The 14,482-nt window shown below is 35.7% G+C and overlaps 1 protein-coding gene across 23 annotated transcripts in view; it reads left to right on the forward strand.

Annotated features, from left to right (window-relative positions):
* The window catches only part of PTPRD (protein tyrosine phosphatase receptor type D), a 382,032-nt gene extending 373,801 nt beyond the window's left edge, over positions 1-8,231 (forward strand). For all 23 annotated transcript variants that reach the window (XM_075741216.1, XM_075741218.1, XM_075741220.1 and 20 more), the window contains 2 exons: positions 3,780-3,915; positions 6,296-8,231. In XM_075741216.1, the coding sequence (XP_075597331.1) occupies positions 3,780-3,915; positions 6,296-6,364 (205 nt within the window). In that variant the 3' untranslated portion in view covers positions 6,365-8,231. The remainder of the gene's footprint in view (positions 1-3,779; positions 3,916-6,295) is intronic.
* The last annotated feature ends 6,251 nt before the right edge of the window (positions 8,232-14,482 follow it).

The raw sequence follows: 14,482 nt of genomic DNA on the forward strand, positions 1-14,482 counted from the left end.
TGATTTTGTGGGGTTTTTTCCACTGGTAATTAAAAGTTAGGCTGTTACATTGGTGGGGATTATTAGCTGTAAACAAGCTAGTTACACCTCAGTAGCACATTAGTAGCAATCAAGATGAGACAAACAAAAATAGTAGAAAGTAGTGTTTAGAAACTTTGCCTGTCAAAAAATCATTGAGGTTTGGACTGGTGAGTTCTAACTTCAGAATGTAATGTGCATTTTTTGATTTGATGCCTTCCCTCAATTCCTTTACGATTGATATGCAGATGAAAACAGCTTGCAGGGTGTGTAGGAATAATCCAGGGTGGGTTTTTTTAATATTCTTGTATTTTTTTATTTATTTTCTCTACAGTATTCTAGAGTTTATAGCAGATGGCCAAAAATAATATCTTTATCTTTTATTTAATAAATTGCTTTCTATAAATTCCATTAGGATTTTAGATACTCTTTTTTGCAACATTAAATTATTTTTGGTAGATTAAATATTATTTATATAACAGAGATGAAAAATACTGATACAGGTTCCAAGTCCTTCCTGCAAGCCAAGTAATGCCCCAATACTAGCCAGAAGACAAAATGAACATGTTTACTAGAGTATATGAATGTACAGAGGGAGAGAGATTCTTGGCCTTCCAAAGCCAGCAACCAGAAGTTGTTAAAATACCAATGTGTTTTAACAGAGTTCCTTATGCTCCTTTAATCTGAAAGACTAAGAAAATAAATGTGTTGGACTACTTGAATCCTACTTTTTTTGTACGCCTAAAAATTTTTATGGCCTGCTAAGGAGGACAGCAGTGTTAAGGATTCATTTGGCAAGGGAAAATGAAGGACAACCATGATAAGAACAAGCCTTATTCTTCCTGACATTAATGAGTTTTGAGAGCAGAGGAGTAATAAGCAATATTTATGCCTTTATACAGACATACATAAGAAAGCAAAGTGATGGTATTCTTCTAAGTTCTTTGTACCATGCAAACTTGTCCACTTGTGACTGCAATGAAATACTGCTTGCAGTAGGTTATGCATCCCTTCCAAATGGGTGTGATCTTTCATGCTGAAATTATGGAGATTTCTACCATTGACTTTGGTAGAAACAAAGTCAAATCCAGTATAATTCATCATGGCTTGATCTTTAAATGTTTTATCATCACTGTAACATCAATTTCAAGATTGGTAATGCTAATCATCATTATGAATGTTAGTCAACTTACATGAATAGAAAACGTCCCTAGCAAATGAGTTAAGTTTAGTTGTTTCTTTCAGGAAGCACAAGATCCTGGGTACCTGCACTTTCCTAGTCTTTGTGGAATTATTGTAATAGTGCCTCTCATTTGTACAGTGATGAGTTTTAAGGATTTCTCTTGTGCAGAGAAATTCTTCAAATGACAAACTCCCCTAGTGCCACTTCCCTGTGTTCTTCTTCCCACTCTACACATTTTTCACAGGTTTGCTTTCTCTGTTGCACTGTAAACCCCTGCCACCCACAATTTTAAAATGTTCTTCTCTGGCATTTTTACAAACAGATCAGTGTGTTACAATTTAAAAAATAGTTAAAAGAGCAAAGGACTGTTCACCTTGAAGCAAAATTTTCACTTCAACCAATTTTAGATATTTATAGACTTGTTATTCCAACTTTTAGCTAGAGAGTAAGGAAGACCACCCTTTAAAAAGCATGCTTTCAAGATGTATTTTTAAGAACAAACTCTTCTCTCTTACAAAAACATCAGTACTTCCACATGACTCATTAAACCATCCTAACTTTGGTTTCTAACTGTTTAAAGTTGGGTGAATCATACTACATCATGAAGTAGTGCCTTCACTATTTACTAAATTCAGACTTGTTTAAAACCTATGTCACATTGCTTTGTTAAATGTCGTGGTAGAGCTCAGTTTGGTCTTTGACTTGCGCTGAAAGAAATCAGCTGATGGTTAAAATGGTAGTAGTACTGGTGTGGACTTCCACCACTCTTTAGAAATCCTAAGCATCTTCTGGTAGGAATTGATATAATGTTAAAATATGCTTGCCACTTTTAGGGCAGCACAGTCCATTTCCTACAGGCTTTACCAAAATATTACACTTGATGGCTAGTTTGGATTTGCAGGCATTGAGATCTTTTCATGTTAGTCTATCTTCCTCATTAAGTAGCTTCTCCAGATACTTTTTCATTTCTTAAGAGCCGAAGACAACAAACTAATTCCCTCCTTTTGCTGAAAGAAAAATTCTGAGCATTTTTTTAAAGTAGTAAAGATTTGAATTATATGTGAAGCTAGAAATCCTCACATATACTGAGAAGATCATATTTCAATGGTTGAGCAGGAACAAGAAGAATGAAAAATGGTAATCTGCCTTCATTCTGCTGGTCACTTTGTGGGCTACTTGGTATAGATCACACTGTCGTCAGCTCTGTAAAGTCTAAGGAGAGTCCAATGCTATTTTTCCAGGATTTTTTCATCATACTTCTTAAAAGTTAGCTTTCTAATTTACCTTATCATGGAAAGCAGACTTTACACTCCAGTTGCTCTAGATGTCCAGGACCATTGCCATCACATATAGGTAAACTAGCACCAAGAACATGATACTTTGTCAAATTGTCTCAATTGTCCTTTGACTTCAGCTCTCCGAAGGCACATGGGTTTTGCAAAATTGCTAAATCCAATCACATATATTTAATAGCTCTAGAAGTGCACTGATCTAGGCCAAGCACTAAAATACCATCATACAATTTGGACAGTGGATTTCCACACTAATCTCGTTAATTCACTAGATCTCTGTCATAGTCCATATCAATGTTCAGCGTTCTTCAGTCTTCCCCTGCTGTCCATGTTCTTCTGCTCTCTTGTCTGGTGAACAGGTCTTGTAAATCTCCAGCTTCCCAAGTCTATCTGACTGGAGAAAACCTTGTGAAACTATTGGCATGATGGGGTGCTTAATTTCTACCCATGCAAGTTCAGACTTGGAAAATCTTTCTTTCTGTGAAGTCACCTGTTTCTTTGTCCAAGAATCATCCTCATGAATAGGTCATTGTTTAATTTTAATAACCGACAAATACTTACTCTATTGATTACAGGAATTTCTATCGCTTCTTGGGAGTTTTAGCTAAAAACAGAAACCCAAGACAGAACAGAGAGAAAACAAGCCATAGATTCAAAGAAGACATTTCAGACTAATGCAGACAGACATGGTGTACACATGTCAGTATTGGAAAGCTAAAGATCCAGACTGCTAGACTTGAATAAAAGCTGTGTCTTAAGATTTTCGTATATCCATTAGTTGAATTGTAGTGTGTATGAACAATTGCAATATTAATTGAAAATTCACTACCTCTAACTCAAAGTAGAATGTAAACTAAAACACTGAAGATGTGCAAAACAGGGCATGTACATGACCGGGTTAAAGTAAAACAAGCAGTAAAATACATTTTGCCATCTTTTTCTCTTGTCATTTCCATCATAGATCATTGGCAACAAATGTTGTCATTTTCCTTCACCGTGCACTGATTACTGTATATCGGAATGAACAAACCAAGTCACTTTGCAATGAAGACTGGAGAGTCAGGAAGTACTTAGTAGTGCGTGAAGTTTGCTTGAGAGCAATTACTCTTCCAAATGCAATGTGGTAGTCTGCTGTGGAATTTTGCTTAGTGAGCCTTCCTCCATATAGAAATCTGTACACATATGGTGTGTTGTAACCACAGATAATTTGTCAGCCAATTCTTTCAGCATTAACTGTCAATTAACATTCCTTTTTTCCTTTCTTTTTTCTTCTTTTATTGCAACAGTGCGGGTGTTGGAAGGACTGGAGTATTCATAACCCTGAGCATTGTGTTAGAAAGAATGAGATATGAAGGTGTTGTAGATATCTTCCAGACTGTCAAAATGTTAAGGACGCAGCGGCCAGCCATGGTACAGACAGAGGTGAGGAAGACAGTATCCATATACAATGGTGATGGAAAAGAAGGGATATTTCCACAGCCAAAAAAATGCAAAGACAGAGATTATATAAAATGTACTTACATTTATATATTAAGTCATATAGTGACTATATGACTACAGTGTAAAATCTGCCATAAAGGTATTGCAAGGACTATTTCCTGTTACAGCAGTAGATACTGCAGGCTGGGGAAGAAAAAAAACTAATTTCAGAAGTGGATCCTAAATTATGGTAGTTGAGGAAAATAATTTTCCAAGAAACATTACCCATTTTTATTTGAACCTTTGTTTCCTGGCAGAAATGTGTGGTAATAAAGAAGGAGGCAAATTGTTTCTGCAGGTGAATCCACTGATTTTTTTGTTCTGGGAGCAAAGTATTGTTCATGGCTTCAGACTGACACTGTATTATTTTCATGGTTTTCTTGACTTTGTGTCACCAAGCAAGTGGATGTTTACTTGAAAATCATAATGGTAAATTCAGCATCAAGAAAACTATAGTGTAAATAATTTCTGTACCAGCAAGAGTGCCATAGAGGAATAAGGAAAGTGATAAGCAGTATCAAGTGATTTCCTGGGCCTAGATGCTTGCAACTGTCATGTCATAAAGAATGCTTAAACATTTTCAGTTGGGCTTAATCTATACTTAAATTTCTGAACAGGAGACTTGAACTAAGCCAGAGCCAGTAGGTTATGTGAACCAAGGAAAAGGACAAGAGAAGAGTGATTCATTTATTTAGTGTAATTTGATTGACACTGGCCTTTAAATTACAGTCTGTGAAATTTAGAATGGTTCCCCAGAGTTTACCATTTTCCACAAGAAAATTAAACTTGTTCAATAAAAGCTGGGTAGTCTTATTTTTAAGATGACAACTTCATAAAAACTTATACAAAAAATAAAGATACTTATTTTTAATCTTGTCAGTTAGCCAAGTAAATCACTGTGACCAAACTGAAGAGTTAATTCCATTTCTTTTCTGTTACCATCATTCTTCTGGATAAGCAAAATGAAAAATGACTGCTTTCTGTCATTTTAGTTCCAAGAAATAACTACAGTATACAGAAAAACTGTGCTTTGTGGAGCCTACCTGACAAATACAGAGTTCAGCTATGCAATATATTCTCCCTCCTCCTACTTTGACATATTTCTGTATGTTACCCTTTATCCCTCCTGCTGAAAGTAGAAGTGTTGTGTACACATTTCTTTCAGGGTTCTGTGGAAAACACATGTCTCATTCAGTAGTATAAACTGCCAAGAAATCTAATCCTTACTCAACAAAGCACTTGAACTCCATGTGGACCACACATACACTTAAAATTTAGGCATATGTCTAATGGATTCTCCCACTGTTCCAATACGAAGCAGAAGAGACCTATTAGTGATCATGGCACTACATTGAAGCAAGTATCTGATGAGTTTCCTGGTGTCCAAAAGAATTTTAATTGTGATCTTAACAAGTATAACCCTTGTGAGATTACCATATAGCACTATCAGATAAATAAGCAGACTGTCTTAATATTTTTAAGAGCTTTCAGAAGCAACTTCTTTCTTATTTTTTTTTAAACATTTAAACCCTGAGTGGCAGTTGCAAATGAGTGCACAGAGGTGCCATTTCAGTATAAGTGTGCAATATTACATAAATATGCAAAAGGACTGCTGTGTGGGAGGAAGAATAACATGAAATGCCAAATGTTGGATTCACCAGAGGTATAAGCAAATCTCTCACCGCACTGAACTTTTCTCTGCTTCCAGGTGTAGGTTGAAATGCAATGTTTCATGTTAATAAGGTGCTTTAGCTGCATATTTCTCTCTTAGGCCCGTTTCTTGCCACAGGCTAATATATCTTCACATCTTCATCAAAGCCTGTATTACTGAAAGGCTGGGATTCCATTTGCTTCCTTAACATGATTTTTAACCTGGTGGTTTTCCATACAGCGTTCCATATTAAGGCTGTGATGGATTTTATCATTTAGTCTTGTATTTGCTATAGAGTTAACTAGATATTTTGCTACTTATTTTTGAGTACATGGGGGGAAACCTTCTTAGCACAGTCCAATTAGAAGAAAGCTTTATGCTGATGTTATATTAATCCAGAATAACAAACAGTCAGTAGATGGGTATATAGTCTCTGCACAAAAAGAAGCTGCATTCTGTGGAAAATGTTATTTCATTAAATGAGTGTCTGTCTTCATCTGTTGTAACTTAGACTGGTTTTCTGTTGATGTCAGCAAGAGAGTATTGCTGAACTGCAGATGCCTCTGTGGTATCTTTGTAGCCACAAAATATTCACTCTTAGTTGAAAGAAAACAGAAACCCACCAACAAGCTGGCTTTTTGATGCTTTTGTTTTCTATCTTTCTTTCTCTAGGATCAATACCAGTTCTGCTATCGAGCCGCACTGGAATATCTGGGCAGCTTTGATCACTATGCAACATAAAAACCCATCATGGATTTTTATTGCAGGCCCTTTAAGATCCAGAGAGCCGCTTCTGAGCCATACAATGTGCTTTAGAAGTACTTCTTAACTCTTAGCTAAGGAGCGATTATTGGGGATATATAAAATAAAAAAAATAAATAAAAAAACCACAAAAAATAATGGGGATATATAAAACAAAAAGAAACAAACAAACAAAAAAACTATTCCATGTGGACCAAGAATTCACAGTTTAATAACCTAACCATAATAAAAGAATCCTGACCACTGAGGCGTCTGAAGGATCTCATTTACAGATACCTCAAGGGTTCGACATTGGTTGAAGTTAAAGGGAAGAGGAAATTAATCAGAAAAAATGATCATCTTGTTCAGGATTTCATGCTTTTGCAAAGAGAAATTTTGAGAAAACTGCAGTTCAGTGCAAGATGTTTATTAAATGATTGAGTCCTGGCTTCTCAAACAAAGCGGACTCTTTACTTCAACATCACCCCTTCCCATCATACTGCTCGTCATAACACTTTAGGGAAAATGTGGGAATGTTTAAAAAGAAAGTCCTTGATTTAGTTTTTTAGTATTGTAAAGATACTGCTGACCTGTGCTTCATTTTTAACTGTGTAAACTTTTTCCTTTTTTTAACAAGAGTTTATCATTCAATGAAGTGAATTAAAGGTTGCATAACTGTTAATCTTTTTGTTTAAAAACTGTAGATTTTTTTTTATGCCGTAGAACTGTTATCTGTAATATCGTGCTGTAGAAATGTTAAATAATTTGAAAATTTGCACATTTTTGTGCAGTCCTATATTTATCTACAGTACCACAGTCTTGTTGGATATTACTTTTACAGTTTTGTTTGTTTTATTTTTCTTTAAGAAACTATTCATTGTAATCAGTTAAATCAAAATGGGGCTTTTTGGTTTCTTTTGGAATCAACAGGGAGGCGCAAAGTATAAAGATGCTGCTAACACACCCACACACATGCACACATATCCACATGCACACCCACACCCTCTCTTAATATATATATGTATGTATTACTGTCTACCCTTATGTAACTCTCTGTATAGTTACAGAGATACAGATAGGTAGATACTCACACACATACACATACACATATCGATTCTTCCATACCCGGATTTATCAAAACATTGGGAAAGTTTTTCAGCATACTACAGTTATATTAAACTAGTATTTGATCATCTCTACATTTCGAAGGTCCATAAACATCTGTTTCAAAGGGAAGTGAGGAATGCACATCATTGATATTTGAATGTGATCTCTATCCCAAATAATAGTTCTATCCACATTGCCACTTGAACACACACACACATACACACGCACACATGCACACACGCACACAGAGTATGTGATTTAGACTTCCAGTGAAGTTCAATATTTGTAACACTATAGTGCAATAAGAAATCATATTATTAAATGTAGGAGGTGTGCATGTGGGAGAGGTCAGTGCATATCCCTTTAGGAGGGGAGAATGTTGTAATATACTAGGTATTAAGATGTTTTAAAATTGTATTCAATAGTATACTGTCTATAGTGTGCGCTATATAATTTACATTTATCATATGTAACAGGGCAAAGCCAAACACACATTGCTCTGTGAAATCAAACGTTTTATGGCATACAGCATTGTTCGGGGATGCTAGGTTTTATTTTAATTTTACATTTAGAGTGCCTTATATTTGATGCCTATTTTGAATAGCATTTCTTTAAGTTAGCCTTCATTTGTATTTAGTTCAGTTTGTTCGTATCTCTGTTATTCTTTTCAAACGTTTTAATACATGTATCAGACAATTTTGAATAATATGCATTTCCAGTTTCTAATCAAGTATTGATGGTAATAAATGATAACCCAAAACACATAGGTAGTCAAAGCCCTTTATCTTTCCATATTTCCAATAACAGACCAGGCCGTAAATTAAAAATCTATTTCTCGTTGGCTTTTCAAACCCACTGTGTCACAGGTTATAGCATTATCATTGCAGAGATGTAGTGGTACACTAGCAGTAGTTGACATTAGCAGTCCTCATGCATTTTTTTGTTTTCTTTTTTATTTTGGGCCAACTTCTGCTCATTCAGTTGTGTCAACAGATCGCTAAGGTCAAACCATTGCTGTCAGTGAGAGGGTTCTTGTAAGGCTAGTAAGACTGAGCCCACAGGATATATTTGAGGATGACACTAGATTTTCTTCAGGGAACAAAGAAAATTCTGCAAACAGCACAAAGTACTTTTTGAGACTCTTAATAGAATGCCATTTACATTGACCCTGGTTTTTATCATGCCTTCTGCCATTGTCAGTACACGAATATCAAACGGATTCTTTCTTTGGGATTTCAAATAAGGACATTGGTATGGCTTGTCAATGTGACTTCAACTTTTTTCTTCTTCCACTTGTCCCACTACTAGCAGAAAGAAAAATACGAAAGACCAAACTTTAGCAAGTATTGTACTTGAGCACTTTTGTAAAGAAAAAAAAACACACAAAAAAAATCAAAACAAAAATATAAATATATATATGGAAGTACTATAGAAGGCTACCTCAGAATGAGATTCTATAACTTACATCTGAACCAGAGAAGAATGTGCACTATGTTTCTTCTTCTTTATTGATTTGTATTTTAAAATAATTATTGAAGTGCCAGGTTATGTGGTGTGGTCATGTTCTTCAACTCAAATGTAAGGGATCAGAAAAATACAATAATCAAAAAAGCATAATTTTGGAAACATAGACTAGGGAAGATACTTACACACTGGATCTGTAAAAGGATCAGAGCAATCTCCCTAGCAGACTGTCTTGCAAGCTCCAAAGAAAATGGTGGGGGGGGGAGGGAGAAGGTGGGGAGGGAACAGCCAATTTATGACGAATACAGTTGTACAACTAAATATTCCTTTTAGGTTTTATGTTTCTTAAGGTAACTGTTAGCATCACTGATGTGCATTCCACTTTCTGTATTCTTACATATAGTTATTCTACAGTTAATTTAAATTGTGAGCATCTTAGTCTACATACATCATACATTTCCAAGCTTAGAATTGGTTTAATCAGCATAACCAGTATGGTGCTATTATTTACGTTTATATGTGTAGTTATGTCTAATTTTGTAATTAGTTGCAATGGGGAAAAAAAACACAAAATATATAAAAATGCTTTATACAGAAGTTTAATTTAGATCTTTTTTTTTAAATTATTTGAGTGGTTAGATAGTGAGTGAAGAGGACAGCTGGGGGAAGGAGTGGCCCTCTAGGGAGATTTGCACTTTCTATATATACCTTTGTACTATGCACTGCCCTATTGATTCTACACCCAATAATGTTATAACTTGAACCCATCTGTGAGAAACTGCTTATAAAATCCACTTGTGTGTATTTAAATGACACAGAACATGTAAAAAGGAAAAAAAAATTGTTTGCAATGACAAAAAAATGCAACTACTTTTTTTCCTTTTCTCTCCTATTTTTCTTTATTTTTCTTTTTTTCTTATTTTCTTCTCCTTTTTTTCTTTTTGAATTTTTTGGGATTTGGTTTTTGGGGGGTTTTTTTGGTGCCCTGATACTCCACAGATATCAGAAGGCTACAGGTCTCATCGTAACCATCCATTATGTGGCTTTGCCATTCAAGCTTGGAGTGTCTTTACAAAGATAATAAAAAATTGTGTTCTTTGCTCTTGTTTTGGATGCATAGACTGAAAAATTTAAAAAATTACCTTGTAAAATGGCTTGTTAAAAAAAGATACAATTACCTCTAATTAGTAGTACGCGTAAATGTTTTACAGAATGAAAGGCGTGCTTTTTATTTTCTTACTTCGTTACATTGGTGGCAAAAGAAAGTCTGTATGAAAATCAGTTCTTTGCTGACACAAGTTCCATTTGTTACAAATGAATTCTAATAAAATGTCAGTGTTATGCGGCCCTGGTCTTCTTTCTTAAGCAGTACTTTTGAAATCAAAACTTGTTTGGTCCCTCTTGGTGATAAAGGAGTTTAATTGGAGCTACAAAGCAGTCATTAATCTTCTTAACTAGCAGCTGGACAGTGGAAAATGCATTCCTAGGTTAGGAAATATATATCATCTTCAGCAGCAAATTTTGAGCTAGCATAGGCAAACTCTTTGGCATAACTTCCCATAGCTTCATGAATTTAATTGAAATTATCACACTTCACATGCCTCAGGAGTTCCCCTTTGTGCTTTAGAAATATATCATTACACTGAGAAAATAGACTTCTGTCCATTTGTAGGTGCAACCCAAAGAGGGCAAAATATCCACATATTTGGACTCAATTGAGAATTTTTTTAGTCCTCCAGATTTGTCAGGTTCTGGAGTAAATCCAAAATCACAGGTCAGAATTCAATTACTGAAATTGTGGCAAGCAGTCATGACAGATTTTTGACTCATATCTGCTCTGCACTGCATGTGCAGTGAGTGCAAACGTGGGTCTGTGAAGCTGCCGTCCAAATACTGTGCAAGTGTTTTCAAACACTTTGAGAAAGTTTTAAATGAACATGCCAAGTGCACTGAGGCAAGCTAGAAGGGGCATGGCATGGCACTCTACTCGAGGGAAACAGAAAAGAGTCTTGCTCTGTCTGCTTGTTTTGAAAGAGGGCAGGTTCTGTCTGCAGGACTGCCATGCTAGCAAGGGAACACACTCTATTAGCAATTAGTTATTAAGTACGTGTTAATAAAGAATTCTCTGTGCTGGAAGGATGTGCAAAGACATTAACATTGGACTGATTTCTAAGAACTTGGATTGTTCTTAGCCTAATTTCCACATTAAGATGGTAATAATAGCGTAAATGTGAAATCTTGGTATTCTTACAGTCTTACTAATGTTTTTCCACTGACTTCTGTGGATTTTACAATTACTGCTTTGCAGGCTGCCTTTGGCTTGAACCTTTTTGCGTAGTTTGTTCAAGGTGGTTTAAAGTTGTGTTATGTAAGGGTTTCTTTAACTATCTGAGTGGCTTTAGATGGTGCCCTTTAATGTCAGCATTGACTTCTTTGGATTTTCCTGTTCTGTGCATCTAGCATGGGCCAAAATAAAGTGTGATAATGAATATTGACAAAAAGATTTGGCTATGTATGGGTTAATACATTTTAAGTTACTGTGTTTTAACAAAACTAGTTCTAATTCATGCTTCCTTCACACAGAAAAACCAAATATTTTTGCATCATGTACTTTGAGATCATTGAATTTAAGAAATGCTGTTGAGATGTCAAATTAATCCATCTCAAAGCAAAACAATAGCAACAGACTTTCAAACACAAAAACACTTGCATCTTTTCAATATTGTACAAACACTTGGACCAAATCCCCAAATTCCCGAATCTTTGGTGTACTTTCACTCTGGTATCTCTCAGAATGAGACACTCGGTCCTGATTCTAAAGCAAAAAAGGATTTCCATCTGTGGTTTCTATTTCTTTTCCCACTGACCACTTCTCCCAGTGGGAGGACAAAAGTGACCTACTAATAAAATATTGAAAAAGCACTGATAAGGAATATATAAAAAGAAACCGTTCACTAACCAGAGTGTCCAGAATAGGTTAGTACCCAATAGATCAGCACACAATGAAACCTAAAGAACATTTATTGCCATCACTAGTCAAGAACGGGACAGAAAAATGTTCATAGAAATTGCTGAGTCCTTTTTGTTTCAGATGTGAATGTGACTTCCCCCCCCCCCCCCCCCCCCAACTATCTTTATAAGCAGAGTGATCTTTAATTACTTTTCACAGACTTTGGAATTTTGTGGAAAATAACCAGCAGATTTGCTGATGTGTAAGCCAGCCTACCAGTGATAAATGACTTCCTTTTCCATAAAACTTAACATGAAAAAACCCCACACCGTATCTTTCCTGTGGAGTTGCTGAGTTTTATGAAATAGCCTTGTATTTTGAAACCTTGAAATTTAACATCTTCAGACAATCAAGCTTCAACAATAGCACTGGATCAAATTGGCAAAAATGTGCACAAAATGTACCAAATGGTATCAATATTACTCACACTGTCAAATATCTTTAAAGCAGTTTCAGAAGTGTGAAATAGTGGTACTTTTTCATTCGGTCACTGTGCATGGGGAAATGAAACACTGATGGGGTATGAGGCTACATACCTGTAGCAAATTTTTATTTTAAGACCTGTGGCAATTTTTTATTAGTATTATTTTGATTTGGTTGGTTTGTTTTGTTTATTTTAATTTTATTTTTATTTGGGGTTTTTATTATTATTTTTAAGGAGGGAATATTGATGCTGTGCTACTGACTGCAACTATTTGGAAAGTTACTTAATTCAAAAACTGAAGGATTCAAATAATGTACTGATATTCACGAGAGAGTATTTTTCTCTTTACACTATCCTCTGTGTTTTAAACAAGCTGGTTCTGTCCTCCAATTCTGCTTATGAAGGGTACCATAGTAGGATGCAGAATATTTTTCTATCACTAATGCAATGAGTCAAGATGGGAGGAAACATCTGCTGACTAGCTTTCAGAGGAAAGCAGAATGATAACCTGCAAATGAGATATTGTAGTGAATAGAGATCATTTTGCATCTAGACTATAAATAGGATGCTTTTGAACCCAAAATGCTTTCAGCTTGCTTCCGTCAGCAGAAGTCTTTATTATTGTAGCAGGAACAAGCAAACGACCTTTCTTTGCCAATAAAAGCAGTTCATTACATGTTCAACAGCCTTATTGGATCTAGAATGTAAATCTTTAAAGTCAAAACTGCCTGGAACTGCCTTTCCTTCTCTCATACATAAAACCAATAGAACAGAATGTAAGATTTTCTTCATTGGAAGATATTATTTGAAAATACATGAGGATTACTATATTTATGGTCTTCAAAAATTCAGTTTGGCTCTTGAAATCTGGTAGGATCTAAAGGACTTAAATGAGCTCAGCATTCTACTGTGGTAAGCACTTTACAGACACACAGCAAGTTCTCATTCATATAACAAAAGAAAACAAAACATCATCTAAAACTGTAGGTGAGATTTGCAAGTGCATGAGACAGATCGGTGTCATTGCTGACTCTGAAGCTAAAGCAAGCAGTTAGCATTACCACTACAAGGCATCTCGTTCAGACACCATGGTAAGTCAAAGTAAGTGCACCAAAACCTGCAAAAATCAGTGACTAGCGTTGAGCGCCCAATAACCCATTGAACACAGATCTGGCAAAACAGCCATCTTTCACTGACAACAGTAATACCATGTACTTATATTCCATACACATAAAGTGTTTATCAAGTTAATACAACATCCTCTCAATACTCCACACTTCCAAAGATTATTTTGCAAACATTTCACACATTCACAACTTCTGTTTGAACTCCTTTATTCCCTTTCCTCTGTAAAATTTTGCTATTACCTTTTCATCAGATGCTTATACTTGTTCATTGACTGTTTCCATCAAACTTTAGTCCCTGATACTTTCAGAGAATTGGTACCCAATTTACAGCACCATGCAGAAAACTGGAATGACAGACCCAAACCTACATACTCAGCCTAGAGGGAGCAATGTATTCAGCTACAAAATCATTCTTAACCATTGCAGAATGTGGCTGCAAAATAGCTTTTAGGTAATGACTAGGCAACAGAGCAGCCTTTCAGCATGAAGTGGAGCTCTGTCTTGGATAAAGAAGAAGAAAAATGTGGACTCCTATTTAGCTCTAATATAGATATGGGAAATAACATAATATTCCAAGTGGTATTTTGGGGTGTTTTGCTTTGCTTGTTTGTGTTTTGAGTTGTGTGGGGGCTTTTTTAAAGGCAATAATTGTTTTTATTGAAATACCAATACCAATAAGGAATGTTTATTTTTAATGTACTGGTTCTGGCTGGGGATGAAGTTTATTTTCTTCATAGCAGCTCTGTAGTTTAGATTTCTGACCCAGACGGTGTTGATAACACACCAATGATCTTGTTATGTCTGAGCAGTGCTTACACAGTGCCAAGGCCATTTTTGTTTCTCACATTCGACCCTACCAACCAATAGGCTGGGGGCACATGAGAAGCTGGGAAGAGACACAGCTGACTGCAGCTGACCAAAGGGATATTCCATACCATATGACATCATGCTCAGCAATAAAAGCTGGGGGAAAGTAGGAGGAAGGG

Source organism: Balearica regulorum, chromosome Z, assembly GCF_011004875.1.
Source record: "Balearica regulorum gibbericeps isolate bBalReg1 chromosome Z, bBalReg1.pri, whole genome shotgun sequence".
NCBI classification, from domain to species: domain Eukaryota; kingdom Metazoa; phylum Chordata; class Aves; order Gruiformes; family Gruidae; genus Balearica; species Balearica regulorum.